The sequence below is a fragment of the Equus caballus genome, chromosome 15 (assembly GCF_041296265.1).
Source record: "Equus caballus isolate H_3958 breed thoroughbred chromosome 15, TB-T2T, whole genome shotgun sequence".
NCBI lineage: Eukaryota > Metazoa > Chordata > Mammalia > Perissodactyla > Equidae > Equus > Equus caballus.
Genome location: NC_091698.1, coordinates 31,129,378 through 31,145,348, shown reverse-complemented (window position 1 = coordinate 31,145,348; position 15,971 = coordinate 31,129,378). Strand labels below are relative to the sequence as shown.

The window sequence follows — 15,971 nt, the reverse complement described above, 5'->3', positions numbered from 1 at the left end:
AATGCCAGGCCACCAAAGCAGAGCACACAAACCAAACCACCATGCCACCGGACCAGCCCCTGGTAGTTCTATTTTTAATTTTGGAGGAACCTCCATACTGTTTTCCATCAACAGTACACAAGGGTTCCCTTTTCTCCACATCCTTGCCAACACTTGCTTTCTCCTGTTTTTTTGATGACAGCCACACTAACAGTTGTGAGGTGATATCTCTTCGTGATGTTGATTTGCATTTCCCTGATGATTAGCAATGTTGAGTGTCTTTTCATGTACCTGTTGGCCATATGTATGTCTTCTTTGGAAAAATGTCTATTCAGTTCCTCTGACCATTTTTAAATGAGATTGTTTGGTTTTTTGCTATTGAGTTATATGAGTTCCATATATATTCTGGATATCAACCCTTTATCAGAAAGATGGTTTGCAAATATTTTTCCCTATTCTGCGGTTTGCCTTTTCGTTTTGCTGATGGTTTCTTTAACTGCAGCTTTTTAGTTTGATGTAGTCTCACTTGTTTATTTTTGCTTTTATGGCCTTTGCCTTAATGTCAAATCCAAAAAGTCATTGACAAGACCGATGTCAAGGAGCAAACCTTGTTTTCTTCTAGGATTTTTACAGTTCGGGGTCTTAAATTTAAATCTTTAATCCACTTTGAGTTGATTTTTGTGTATGGTGTAAGATAGGGGTCCATTTTCATTCTTTGCATATAGCTGTCCAGTTCCCAACACCATTTATTTGAAGAGACTATCCTTTCCCCATTGTTTATTCTTGGCTCCTTTGTTGAAAATTAATTGCCTCTATGCACATAGATTTATTTCCAGGCTATTATTTTCTATTGATCTATGTGTCTGTTTTCATGCCAATATGACATATAGTTGATTACTATAGCTTTGTAATATAGTCTGAAATCAGGAAGTGTGATGCCTCCAGCTTTGTTCTTTCTCAAGATTGCTTCAGCTGCTTGGGGTCTTTTGTGGCTTCATACACATTTCAGGATTGTTTTTCTATTTCCTGGAATAGAATTGGAATTTTGACAGGGGTTGCATTGAATTTGTAGACTGCTTTGGGTAGTACGGACATTTTAACAATATTAATTTGTCCCAGCCATGAGCAAGGAATATCATTTTATTTGCTGCTTCTTCAATGTCTTTCATCAATGTCTTAAAGTTTTCAGTGTACAGATCTTTCATTTCCTTGATTAAATTTACTCCTAAGTATTTTATTCTTTTTGATGCAATTTTAAATGGAATTGTTTTCTTATTTCTCTTTCTGATAGTTTGTTCTTTTTTTTTTTTTTTTCAAGATTTTATTCTTCCTTTTTCTCCCAAAGCCCCCTGGTACATAGTTGTGTATTTTTAGTTCTGGGTCCTTCTAGTTGTGGCACGTGGGATGCCGCCTCAGCATGGCCTGACAAGTGGTGCCATGTCCGCGCCCAAGATTTGAACTGGCGAAACCCTGGGCCGCTGAAGCAGAGGGTGCAAACTCAACCACTTGGCCACGGGGCCGGCCACCCAAGATAGTTTGTTCTTAGTGTATAGAAATGCATTGATTTTTGTTTATTGGTTTTGTGTCCTGCAAATTTACTGAATCCGTTTATTATTTCTAACAGTTTTTTGGTGGAGTCTTTAGAGTTTCCTATGTAAAATATCACGTAACCTGCAAATAAAGACAATTTTACTTCTTCCTTTCTGATTTGGATGCCTTTTATTTATGCCTAATTGCCCTAGCTAGGAATTCCAGTACTATGTTGAATAAAAACGATGAGGGTGGGCATCCTTGTCTCGTTCCTGATCTTAGAGGAAAAGCTTTCAGCTTTTCACCATTGAGTATGATGTTAGCTATGGGCTTGTCATTCAGGCTTTTATTATGTTGGGGTACATTCTTCTATACTCAGTTTGTTGAGAATTTTCATCACGAATGAATACTGAATTTAACTAAATGTTTTTTCTGTATCTATCGAAATGATCATATCATTTTTATCCTTCATTTTGTTTATATGGTGATCACATTGATTGAGTTGCAGATATTGAACCATCCCTGAATCCCTAGAATAAATCCCAATTGATCATGGTGTATGATCTTTTCAATGTACTATTGAGTTTAGTTTGCTAATATTTTGTTGAGGATTTTTGCATCTATGTTTATCAGGAATATTGGCCTGTAATTTTCTTTTCTTGCAGTGTCTTTGACTGGTTTTGGTATCAGGGTAATGTTGGCCTCATAAAATAAGTTTGGAAGTGTTCTGTCTTATTTTTTGTTTGGAAGAGTTTGAGAAGGGTTAGTATTAATTCTTTTATAAACATTTGGTAGAATTCACCAGAGAAGCCATCTGGTCCTAGACTTTTCTTCTGGGGTCATTTTCAATTACCTATTCAATCTCCTTACTAGTAACTGGTCTGTTCAGATTTTCTGTTTCTTCATGATTCAGTCTTGATAGGTTGTATATTTCTAGGAATTTATCCATTTCTTTTAGGTTGTCCAATTTGTTGGCATATAATTGTCCATAGCAGTCTCTTATGATCCTGTGTGCAGTGGTATCAGTTGTAATGTCTCCTCTTTCACTTATAATTTTATTTATTTGAGTCCTATCTCTTTTTTTCTTGGTAAGTCTAGCTAATGGTTTGTGTATGTTATTCATCTCAAAATTTACTATCTAAAAACATCTCAAGGAACTACACATAAAATGGATGAATGTTAATGTATGTAAATTATGCCTCAATAGAAAAGTTTTGTTTTGTTTGTTTTTTTCATTTACAATGGAGAAAATGTATCCTTATTCCACTTCTTCCTTTGTGTAACCAGAATGGTCTTTGGTGGGGGCGGGTGGGGGGGTACCCTCTCTTAACTCTGGCCCTGAGATGTTCACTTATCTGAAATTTTTCTATAAAGTTGTTTACCTTTCTTGTGGATACATCGTTAGCTTTTCCCCCTCAGTCCCCTTGCTGTGTTCTCTCTCACTTGCCAAGGTCACTTTGCTCCCAATTCTCAGAAACTTTTATCTTACCTCTTTTTCCATCAGAGTGAGTGACGGACAATAAATGGTCTTATGGAATCTTATAAGCAAAGAGGCTAAGCCCTGAAGGGTGGTAAACTGAGGTCTCTGGAGTGCCTGGAGTTCTCTAACATTAGAGCTTTTAAAACTTTACACGCTCAGGCCTTATTTCCAGAGATTCTGATTCAGTCAGTCTGGGGTGCGGCCTTGAGCATCTTATTTTTTTAAAAGCTCCAAAGGTCATCCTCATGTCTATCCCGCGTTAAAATCACTGAATTAAGGCATTCCCAGAGTCAAATATGGTTGTATCAGAGGACTAACAATGGCTCCTCTTTGGGCAAGTCAATTCATGGTTAGAAGAGGTGAGAATACACAAGTCCCATCAATTCAGCAGAGGCCTTCTTACAGCAGCAGGGACACCAACGGCCCGCATGTGGAAACAGGGTACTAAACAGCGGAAGTGCCCCACCCATTTCATATACTCACTTATATCCACATAGACGCTGAGGGGCCTGGCAAGTAAGTTCTTGCCATTGGATTCACTCTTCCAAAAGTCCGTAGTGCTCTGTCTAACTGAGAGAGGACTATAGAATAAGAGAAATACGAGTGGATTGTCCCTGGATTGTTCTTTCATCTTTTAGCACCCCAAAAGCCAACTTTGTTTCCCAGTACCATAACAAGAGGCCTTGATTCCCAAAAGAATATTCTCCTCCAACTCTTACCAAGAAGCAGAGCTAATTTTCTTTCACACAGCTCCTACTCATTACTTCATAGATGATGAAGTAAGTTCTTCCTCTTGTGAAGAGAAATGCTGTTACCAATTTTTTTTAAAGGAAAAAAAAGATTTTTGGAGATTACAGATAGGCATTCCTGACATGAACATACTGCAATAATTTAGAAAAGATTATTCAACAGATGTTTTGTGAGTACATAGAATAAAATTCTGCAATCACAAGGTCTCAGCCTGAGCTCACTAGGAACAAGTCATGCCACAAATTTCATTTCCATTTTTGCTGGGGCTACCTGTTTGGTGCCATTGGAGGGTATATCTCTGTCATGGCAATGGGTGTATTGTGGCTTAATGTCATTAAACTTTTAAATCAGATAGATACCTCCTCTTGTTCTGATCCATACTCATGAAGGGAATTTCAGGGATTATAACCTAGTTTCCTGCATATTTGCCTCAAGAAGAGAATGTGCTGGCTAGAGGATGTGAACATCAGATGTCTTCTGCAATCCTAGCCCTCTTGTAAATTAAAATTAGCCCTCTCTAATAATTCAGTCTCTTGCAAACTTGGAATACTATAAAGAAAAAGAGAAAGACTTTGGAATCAGTACTGGATTCAGATCCCATGTACTTTATAACTCTGGGCTATAACTTTGGGCTACAACTTTCTCTTAATCTCTCAATCTCAGTTTCCTTACCTGTAAAAAGAGAGATAGTAACAACTACATCAAAGATTTGTTGTGTTAAATGAGATGAAATACAGAAAGACCTTAGTGCGTCACCAGCAATTTAGAATATTCAATTCATTGATTCCTTAAGAGTAGCTCTTATCAGTTTTACTACTGAATACATCTTCAAGAGACTAATCCACAATCAGGATACCAGTTAAATCAAGTTCCTGAACCCACAAAGTTGAGGACTGGACCCCAGGTAAAGGGAAACATCCTGCAAACCATCAGGTAAATTCTCTTGACCAGCCAGTCTGCTGTCCTTGTTGACTTCAAGTTCCCCATGCCCATTTCTTTCCAACTTCTACATTATATTGTATTTTGATTTTTACCATCGCATTTAGCAGTGTCTTTAATTATAGATATAGTGGTGTACCAGATGGAGACATAAGGGCTAGAACAGCCAACAGTATTACTGTGTGGACTTGCAGCTACTTCTACATAGTGTGGTTACTGTATTAAAAGTCTTTAAAGGGAGAAAGCTCTATTCAGTCATTCAATAGATATTTACTGAGTTCCTATTTGGTGCCAGACAAAATAGATATAATGGTCTGCTCTCATAGATCTTACAGACTAGCAGGGAGAAAGAGACATAAATAATCAAGCTAATCACAAAGAAAAATTCAAGAAAGCTTCCTTGAGAAAGGGATGCCTTGCCTGAGACTGGAAAATGATTAAGAGTTAACTAAAATATACACAATAATAAAAAGACAAATGACCCAATTGAAAAATGGACAAAGGATCTAAATAGACATTTCTCCAAAGAAGATATATAAATGGCCAACATGCTCATGAAAAGATATTCAACATCATTAGTCATCAGGGAAATACGAATAAAAACCACAGTGAGATACCACTTCACACCCACTAGAATAGTTCTAATCAAAAAGATAGACAATAGGGGCTGGCCTCAAGGCATAGTGGTTAAGTTCAGTGAGCTCTGCTTCGGTGGCCTGGGTTGCTGGGTTCAGATCCCAGGCACAGACCTACACCACTCATAAGCTATGCCGTGGCTGCAATCCACATACAAAATAGAAGAGGATTTGAAAAGATGTTAGCTCAGGGCTAATGTTCCTCAAGCAAAAAAAAAAAAGAGGAAGATTGGCAACAGATGTCAGCTCAGGGCTAATCTTCCTCAGCAAAAAAAAAAGAAGAAAGAAAGAAGGGAAAGTAGACAATAACAAGTACTGGTTAGGATGTAGAGAAATTGAACTCTCATATACTGCTTTTGGGGATGTAAAATGGTACAGCTGCTTTTGGAAAATAGTCTGACAGTTCCTCAAATGGTTAAACATAGAGTTACCATATGACCTAGTAATTCCACTCTTAAGGTATATACCCAAGAGTATTGAAAACATATCTACACAAAACTTGTACATGGGTGTTCACAGCAGCATTATTCATAATAGCCAAAAAGTGGAAACAACCCAAATGTCCACCAAGTGATGAACGGGTAAATAAAATGTGGTATATCCATACAACGGAATATTATCCAGTCTTAAAAAGGAATGAAGTACTGACACATGCTACAATGCTGGATGAGCCTTGAAAACATTATACTAAGTGAAAGAAGCCCACCATAGACCACATTTTGTATGAGTTTATGTATATGAAATGTCCAGAACAGGTAAATCTATAAAGACAGGAAGTAGATTGGTTACTTCCAGGGAGTGGGAAGAGAGAAGAATGGAGAGTAACTGCTAATGAATACGGGGTTTCTCTAGGGAATGATGAAAATGTTCTAAAATTGAATTGTATACTTTAAGCAGAAGAACTATATGGTATGTGACTACCTCAATAAAGTTGCTATAGTAATAAGAATTTTTTAAAGCTAAGAAAAAGGGGCAAGAAGGGGTGAATTCTCAGAAGAGAGGAGCATAGAAAGGAAAGGAAGAAAAAAGCAGTGTGGCTGAACTACAGTAAACAAAGGGAGAGTAGTACGGGCTGCAGCTGAAGAAGGAGGCGAAGGCCAGGCCCTGCAGGGGCTTGTAGGACATTAACCTGAGAGCAATGGGAAGCCATTAAAGCCACAAGGAGAGCTACAGTGCATACTTTGCTTGACGAGCTGAGAATTGTTAACACTGCCTAGCTTTTTTTCCACACTTTGTATCCTACAAAACAGTCCTTCAAATATCCAAAGAATGTGGAAAAGGGTGCAGAACTGGCCTATGTTGCTCCAAAGAACTAGGACCAATGAGCAAGAGGTTTATTTGAGCTCTTTCTAAAGAAAGTTTCGTAATAATCAGGGCTCCTCGATAACAGGACAGGTAAGGCAGCTCCCTGACACCAAACATATTCCTGCAAAGATGTGATGCCTACATGGGACCTGCCAATACTCTAGCACTGGGTGCTAGATCAGACAAGATGACTTCTAAAACTGAAACCCATTCAATCACTAGGATTCCATAAAGACCAACAGAACTCCCTTCACTTTTCTGAAACTGTCTGTACACAAGCCCCTTTCTTACTCAATAGCCAAAACAGCTCTCACGCAGCTGCTAGAGCTAACCGTTGGGCACGGACTCACGATCCTAAACAAGTAGTCCAAAATTTTCACTAAAATAATTACCACTTATCCTATTTTAAACATATTTGTATTCTACTAATGTAAGTGTCGAAATGCATAAATCCAGAAACCTCAGCATGCATGATTCCCTGCCAAACTCCCTGTTTGGGGCCAAAGAGAAGAGCTGCTGCAATGGCTTGGTGCCCAGCTGAGTACTAACTGGTGAAGTGAGCCTGGCAAACAGGGGCCCAGACACACCTGCCCCTCTCTACCCACCACCTCTCCAGCACTCAGTGAAGAGGAACCCTGATAGGCAGAGTGCCAAAGGCATTTCCCAGGGTTCTTCCTGAAACCAGGGAATAGCCAAAACAGGCGGACAAACTTCGAAGGAAAAGGTTTTAGGAACAAAATGAGAGGAATGAGATGTGTCTGGGGACTCAAGAGGACTGGGCCTGCCCCCATCCTCTCTCCCTCCGCTGCGCACTCAGCTGATGAGGTCAAATCAAAAACACACATTAAAAAGGAGCTACCCTGCAAACAGTACGGCAGTTCCTCAAAAAATTAAAAATAGAATCACCATATAATTCTCGACAATACGCCTTGCACGTATATGCCCAAAAGAATTGAAAGCAAAGACTCCGACAGATGGTTGCACACTCATGTTCACAGCAGTGTTATTCACAATAGCCAAAGGCAGGAAGGACCCCAAGGGTCCACGACAGGCGAATGGATAAACAAAATGTGCTGCATATTTACGATGGAATATTATTCAGCCTCGGAAAGGAGGGAAATTCTGACACGTGCTACAACACGGATGAACCTCGAGGCTTAATGCTAAGTGAAACAAGCCAGTCACAAAAAGACAAATACTGTGTGACTGCACTTTACATGAGGTTCCTGGAGTCGTCAAAATTATTCAGAGCGCAGAAGGGTGGAGGCCAGGGCCTGTGAACGGGGGCAGTGGGCCTTAGAGTGTGACGGGTACAGTTTCCATTTGGAAGGACAAAAGAGTTGAGGAGATGGATGGTGGCGATGGTTGCACCACATTCTGAACGTACTGAATGCCACTGACCCGTACAATAAAAAAATGGTTAAAACGGGAAATTTCGTTATGTATATTTTACCGCAATTAAAAACAAAAGAGAAGCCAGCCCGCAATGCTGAGGACTAAGAGCCTTTAGATTCAGGAGACCCCAAGTAGAGATAGATACTCGCGAGGAGATGCCGAATTCATCAGATTTGGGTTTTAGCCTCTTTTTTCATAGCTCCTGCGAACCTCGGGATCTGAGGGGAGTGGGGCGGCCCTGTCCACCCGCCCCGGCCGCCCTCAGGGTAACCGACACCACAGCCGCCGCGCCGCCCCCCACCACCCCCGGCTCCTCAGACCGGCCCAGGTTGACTCACACACGGGGTTGGCCTGCGGCTCTCCCTGTCGCCCTATGGCCAACGGCGCTGCTCGTCCTTCCAATCAAAGGGCCCGAGGCAAGGGCTTGAGAGGCAGAGCCAACCGCAAAGCGTCTGTTTCCTTTTGTCCCGCCCTCCCCTGCTCCCAACTGGTGGGTTTCAAACCCACCGGAGCCAATGAGAGCGGGCGGACGCGCGGCGCGCCGGATCAGCTTCAGGCGCGGCCTTGGAAGATAAACTGTTGTTGAGGAGCCATGGTGCGGCCCGCGCCCTCCGCCGCCGCCGGTGAGTAGGACCGTGCACCCCTGTGCCTTGCAGGCCTTGGGCACGGGCGGGGAAGAAGGGAGGCGGCCCAGGGAGCTCTTTCCGCGGGAGTTACCGTCCCCTCGCTTGCCTGCCTCTGTATCCCGCTGGGCGTTTCCAGTCCTGGGAGCGCTGGCGTGAGCCCAGGCCTGGCCCCGGTGATACGTCTGGGCCGGGTGGGGGCTTCTGGGCGCACAGGCGTCTTCTGGGGACTCCTGCATCTGCTCTTCAAAAAGACGTCATGGTCACCCCTTTTAGGTAAAGAACCCGAGGCCTCTTGCGACACAGGTTTGGCTCCGCCTGGAGCCAAACGAGGGTGTGGTCCTGTGTGCTGCGCCGCCCGAGCTTGACAGCTGTCCAGAGGCGGGATCTGACCCTAACGCGGGGCCCTTTTCCTCTCCATCTCGCCAGCCTGCGCGCACTGGAAGTTGATGGGTTAATTCTGCACCGAAGCCTCAGTGTCCTGGGTTCCCCGATCTCTTGTACGTGCCTGGAGCCCTTTGCTGCCTTTTAAAATACTCCTGCTCAGATGCCACCTGCCCAAAGATGCGCACGGTGTTTTGATGGTTTCAGTAATAATACCTGTTGTCTGTCTACGAGGTCCTTGGCACTGTCTTAGACACTACATAACGACCCTTCAAGGTGGGCATTTCTGTCCCCATTTTATAGGCTTAGCAGCAACAGGGCTTGCTAACTTGCTCGAAGTCACAGAACTGGGATTCCAGCCCAGTCTCTCAGGCTCCGGTAGCCCCTGCTCCCAAAAATGTTGTAATCCTTGCAGCTGTCTCCTAGGGATGCATCGGAGCCAGATGTCAAAACACACAGCAACTCAGTTTAGATGAGGTTAAGAGTAGTTATGCACACCTATGGACTTTTTGTCCCCCCTTTATTAAATATTAGCCTTTTCCAACCACCTACACCTCCCCTCCCTCAGTCCCTGCCTCTGAACTCCGTAATTCTTTCTTTGACCCCCTCTTATGGCACTCAGGTTTTGCCTTATGTTGTTATTATTGTTGCGTTTATTTTATGTCCGCTACTAGACTGCGACTTCTTGAAGACAAAAATAATGACTTTTCATGTCCTCACAAATGCCTTGCTTAGAAAGTCACCATTTAGATAGATGTTCGCCGTGAACCCCCTAACCTGGCCTATTTTGTCCTTGGTCCCAAAGGAAACCATGTAAGGGTTTATGGCAAAAATCATCATCCCTGTCAGAAAAAAGCATAATTAGTAAGATGAGACCTGGCTCACCAGCTCAGGTGGGCAAGTAACAGAATTTCTTCATGCAAAGCATAATATGTTGCGGCGAGGAACCAGTATCTAAGCACAAGGGCTCTGGGGTTGGATAAACCCAGTTTCACATCCTGGCCTTGCCACATATTAGCTGGGTAGCTTTAGGCATATCCTTTACCATCTTTAGATTTCAGACTCTAAAATACCTGCTATGATTGTTGTGCAGATTAAAGAAAGTAATGCAAGTGTGAAGAGCTTAGTATAGGACGTGGCATATAAACGATATTGTTGTTGATATTAACTTGAAGGCACATTTTCAGGGCTAGGGACTTTATAACATTATGATTCCAAGCCAAAATCATTACAGAAAAGTGTCATCTTTTAGAATATAAATGAACTGGTCCAAATCAAGCTAAAGTTCTGTTGTTTGTTTGCTTGCCTGTTTTGCAGAAGAGCGACAGAGAAAGCTCCAGGAGTACCTGGCAGCCAAGGGGAAACTGAAGTGCCAAAACACCAAGTGAGTTTGTCTCCCACAGTTATGTGAGTTTTGTTGCCCTGGTTGCTAATAGCAATTTAAAGCCTTTTCAAAACATAGCCGTTTGGTTTGCAGTCTACTCAGACTGTGATGGGATCCTATGATTACTCAAAAAGGGCATTTCAGTCCAGGCATGACAAAAACCCCTGGGCAGTATCTAGTACATTGGCAAAGATTTCAGAATTATTACTGTGTCAGTCTCCAAAGGAAGGAACGGAGAGTCTACAGTGTTACCTACAATCCTGGAAGCTTCTCCTATCCCTGCTTTTTTTCCTGGGAAAGTGATTCTCCTGAAGGGAGTGTTTGGTCAAGGAGATGAATGACCCTGTGCTGTTTGGTCATTCTCTTAGCATTACTCTTGAGGTGGACAGACTACGACTGCTTCACTTTTATCTTTTGTCCCCATCTTGCCATCTTAGTGGTGTTATTTATCCCTCTTGTTTAGTATCGATCTGTTTTCTCCCCACCATGTTGCTGAGTTTTTATTTGAAAATGATAAATTTTTACAAAGTTAACCTTCACCATTTATTTTAGTTTCTTTTTACTTTGGGTTTTTACTCAACTCTATTTCCTTGATTAAATAAACCTGATTCATTTATTTAACAAATGTTTATTTACTACCTATAATGTATCAGTCACTTTTGATTCTGGAGATAATGGTGCTTAACAAGACACAGAAGTCCCTGCCCTTCCAGGGCTTGCATTCAAGATGGCAGAAACAAACATCAAGTCATGATCAAAGTCCCTGTTGGTCTGGCAAGTGTTTTTGATCCATGGAAATTGAATCCTTCTAAATTCTCCTCTACTTTCCTATTTTTTTTTGCATTTTCTGTCTCACTAGCTAGATTTCATATGTGCCTGTTTTTTTAATTATATCACTCTCCACCCACCCCAAAAAATTCACTATTTGAAGATACTTAAAACAAGGAAATTTTTTAAAGAAGTAATTATCTTATTTGGCATTGTACCTCTAGTGCCTGGCACAATACAGTGTTCAGGGAATAATATTTGAGTGGTTAAGACTATGCAAATATGAAGAAAACACATCTATTTCATTAAAATTGTTATAATGCTGTGTTTATGCATAGGACATCTCTGAAAGGATCACAAAAAACATGGATAAGAGCGGTTGTAGTCACTGAGGAGTAACATAACAGGCCCAAGGAAGGGATGATAAGGAGACTTTTTACTGAATATAATTTTCAATTATTTTACCATATAAAGAAATTCTAGTGATTTAAAATTCTGATCATAATAACTTAATCACTATAATTCCCAAGCCTTGCTGATCCTTCTGTACTAAGAATGAATCTTATTTTCTTTTATAGGCCTTATCTAAAAGCCAAGAATAATTGCCCTAATCCTCCACCTTCTAAATCTGTAAGTAGAAATTAGTCTTTTTAAAAATATCCATTTTGGATGATTAGTAATAAAAGTAATAAAGATGTTAGCAACCTACAGAACTTGTTTTGCAAAGATAATTCTCACAAATTTATAAAAACAATTTGGTTTAGTAAGAGACAATCATTTTTGGAAAAGTACAACATGTTGTAGTTCAGTTTTGTGAACCAAAAGAAAATCCTTAAGTGCACTTTTGTCCTCTTAATAGCTAACATATATTGAATAGTTACTGTGTGTCTGGCACTTTTCTGACCTGCATTAACTCACTGAGTCCTTACGACCTTATGAGGTAAGTACTATTAGTAGCCCTGTTTTACAGGTGAGGGAACTGAGTCACAGAATGGTTAAGTAAATTCCCAAGATCACGTAGCTATTAAGTGACAGAGCTGAGAGTTTGTGGCCTTAACCACTTTGGTATGCTCCCATGAAGTTAAATAGCTCCGTAGTCATTAAAAGAGAACACCTATGCTGGATCTTCCAAGCTACTTAACAAGAATATGTTTCCTAATCCGTTCAGTTCAGCTAGATTGTAGACAGAATGGTAAAGAATCCTAACATACTTAAGATTTAAATGGGAGAAATTAGCCTTCTGAAAGTGACACAAATTCTTCATTTGCAATAAAATAATCAACAAAAATCCTACCTTTGATCTTTAAAATCACAGTTTTATCTAAGTTCTAAAGTGTAACTGAAATAATAATGCCCAAAGTGAGACATTTGTGCCAATTTTAATGTTTTAATGATTTAGTCACTAAACACACACAAACGCACATATACGTATATTCATATACACCTCTATGCATAGGCGTGTATGTCATATATGGACTATATACGTTATGTGTACACATGACATCATTAGACACTGTGGAGGATAGAAAATGTATATAAGGCAAAATTGGGGCATAATGATGTGAACAGTTGGGAATCATTGGGTTATACTTCTACTTTATGCAGATTGAACTAGTGCAGCATGCAAGTCTTAAAGGAAGAATCTGCTGGAAAAGGCCCTCATTCAGAGTTCCCAGAGGCTTCTCTAAATACTGACAATACTGGTTTCGGTAAATCATCTCTTAAATGAGGTGATTCCTACCTTGTCTCTTACGCAGTTGTGAAGATAAAAATGAAGTGGGGGAGGCAATTATAGAACTTAGGAGAAACTAAAATGACTGCACAAATAATAGTCATCATTACAATTGTATAATGCTTTACAATTTATAAAATGTTTTTTATGCTTAATTGTAATACCTAACATTTGAGTGTTTATTATCATCCAGGTACTGGGCAAGATACTTTGCACACAATACCTCCATTAATATTTAAAACACTCCCTAAGAAGGGTGGGCATATGATTTAATGTCCAGATACCTTTGAGAGTAAAAGGAGATGCTGTTAATTATGTTGGCCAACAGGCATAAATCAAAACTATCCTCTGAAAACTGGAACGTTATGGCACCCTTCCTAGAAGGTGGATATCATTATTGTTATTATTATTCCCATTTTATAAATAAGAGGACTGAGGCTCAAGGAGATTAAGTACTTGGCCAAAATGATACATCCAGTAAGGTCAGACCCAGGATTTGAACACAGCTTTTCTGATGTACTCTTCCTGCAGTGTTACTACTCAAAAGAACACACAGAGTTTTTCTTTTTCTGTTCTTATACAGGAGTTTTAGCATATTGAACAAAGATTTGAAAAGATTCCTTAGAGCCAAGCTCTTAAATTTGTGGAGAAACAGTAATAGATAATAGGTAAAAACTGCCTAGGTCCAAATCCCAATTCCTTCCTTTTCTAAGTGACTTGGGCAAGATATTTAACTTTTATCTGTAAGATGGAGTAATAGGAGATATCTCATAGAGTTGTTTGAAAGAATTGAGTTGATGCACATTAAAATACATTTAGAAATGTCTGCAGATTAGAATATATGTTCCTCTGGAAGTGCATAAATTATCTCCAACAGGTAGGCATTTTAACAGAATTTTCCGGATCTTCAGCTTTCATATGCGCTTTTGCCTAAAACTGATTTGTTGTAGAATGTGCCTCTCATGCAGTTTCTCCTTTCCCACTTCCGTTGGCACTGTCATCCTTCTCCCACCTTCTCCAGCCGTCTTCAGTTCTCTTTTTCTCTGTTTATTTAAAACAAACCACTTAGCCATCCCATCCCTAATCCTAATATGGTACTTTGCCCTGGAATGGAAATACCTCCAAGGTACAAAATCAGGGGACAATTTGAAATACTGGTGTTGATGTTGAAAAAGCCTTTTACAGTTCAAGTAGCTTCCAGTTCTTTGCATTCAACACTGTCATCTGGTAGAACATTAGAAATAAATTTTTGCTGAGAGATCACTGTGTGATTTTTTTTTTCTTTTTTTTGCTGAGCAAGATTCGACCTGAGCTAGCATCCACTGCCAATCTTCCTCTTTTTGTATGTGGGCCGCTGCCACAACATGGCCACTGTCAGACGAGTGGTGTAAGTCCATGCCCAGGAACCAAACTTGGGCCACTAAAGCAGAGCGCACCCAACTTAACCACTAGGCTACCAGGACTGGCCCACTATGTGATTTTTAGCATCTGCTTCTGGATGAGTTCAAAGAATTGACTGTTACTACTATAACAAAACATTTTCTATTCCAATCTACTTATTAATGTTTTTTTTTAATTAATGTAACATTGGTTTATAACATTATATAAATTTCAGGTGAGCATCAGTATATTTCTATTTCTGTATAGACTACATTGGGTTCACCACCAAAAGTCTAATTTCCATTCATCACTGTACAGATGTCCCCCTTCTCCCTCTCCAAACTCCCCTTCCCCTCTAGTAACCACCAATCTGTTCTCTGTATCTATGTGGTTGTTTTTTTTTTATCTTCCACATACAAGTGAAATCATACAGTATTTGTATTTCTCCGTTTGACTTATTTCACTTAGCATTATGCTCTCAAGGTCCATCCATGTTCTCACAAATGGCAAGATTTCATCTTTTTTATGGCTGAGTAGTATTCCATTGTATACCACATCATCTTTATACATTCATCTGTTGATGAGCACTTAGGTTGTTTCCCAGGTATTTGCTTTTGCACATAATGCTGCAATAAACATAGGGGTGCATATATCTTTTTGAATTAGTGTTTTTGTGTTCTTTGGACAAATACCCAGAAGTGGTATGGCTGGATCATATGGTAGTCGTATTTTTAACTTTTTGAGGGATCTCCATACTGTGTTCCATCATGGCTACACCAATTTACATTCCCACCAGCAGTATACAAGGGTTCCCTTTTCTCCACATCCTCTCCGACACGTGTTATTTCTTGTCTTTTTAATAATAGCCATTCTGATGGACGCAAGGTGATATGGTTTTGATTTGCATTTCCCTCATAATTAATGATGTCAAACATCTTTTCCTGTGCCTGTTGCCATCTGTATATCTTCTTTGGAAAAATGTCTATTCAGATCCTCTATCCATTTTTTAATCAGATTATTTGTGTTGTTGTTGTTGAGTTGTATGAGTTCTTTATACATTTTGGATATTAACCTCTCATCAAATATATGATTTGCAAATATCTTCTCCCAATTGGTAGGTTGTCTTTTTGTTTTGTTGATGGTTGCCTTGCTGCACAGAAGCTTTTTAGTTTCCTGTAGTCCTATTTGTCTATATTTTGTTTCTCTTGCCTGAGAAGACATATCCAATAAGATCCTGCAAGACCGATGTCAAAGAGTATACTGCCTATATTTTCTTCTAGAAGTTTTGTGGTTTCAGGTCTTACATTAAAGTCTATAGTGCATTTTGAATTAATTTTTGTGTATGCTGTAAGATAGTGATCTACTTTCATTCTCTTGCATTTAACTGTCCGGTTTTCCCAACACCATGTATTGAAGAGACTTTCCTTTCTCCATTGTATATTCTTGGCTCCCTTGTTGAAAATTAGCTGTCTGTAAATGTGTGAGTTTATTTCTGGGCTCACAATTCTGTTCCATTGATCTGTGAGTCTGTTTTTGTGCCAGGGTCATGCTGTTTTGATTACTCTAGCTTTGTATTATATTTTGAAGTCAGGGAGTGGGATACCTCCAGCTTTGTTCTTTTTTCTCAGGATTACTTTGGCTATTCAGGGGTCTTTTGTTGTTCAGTATCAATTTTAGGATTCTTCTC

General features: G+C 40.0%; 2 protein-coding genes across 3 annotated transcripts in view; one reads left to right on the top strand and one right to left on the bottom strand.

The window, feature by feature from the left end:
- The window catches only part of IL37 (interleukin 37), a 169,593-nt gene extending 160,647 nt beyond the window's left edge, over nucleotides 1–8,946 (bottom strand). For both annotated transcript variants that reach the window (XM_070236176.1, XM_001496013.5), the window contains exon 1: nucleotides 8,352–8,946. The gene's annotated coding sequence lies outside the window, so the exon portion shown is untranslated. The remainder of the gene's footprint in view (nucleotides 1–8,351) is intronic.
- CKAP2L (cytoskeleton associated protein 2 like) overlaps nucleotides 8,442–15,971 on the top strand; it is a 35,446-nt gene continuing 27,916 nt past the window's right edge. The window contains exons 1-3 of the mRNA XM_001495749.7: nucleotides 8,442–8,636; nucleotides 10,338–10,404; nucleotides 11,751–11,802. Of these exons, the coding sequence (XP_001495799.5) occupies nucleotides 8,606–8,636; nucleotides 10,338–10,404; nucleotides 11,751–11,802 (150 nt within the window). The 5' untranslated portion in view covers nucleotides 8,442–8,605. The remainder of the gene's footprint in view (nucleotides 8,637–10,337; nucleotides 10,405–11,750; nucleotides 11,803–15,971) is intronic.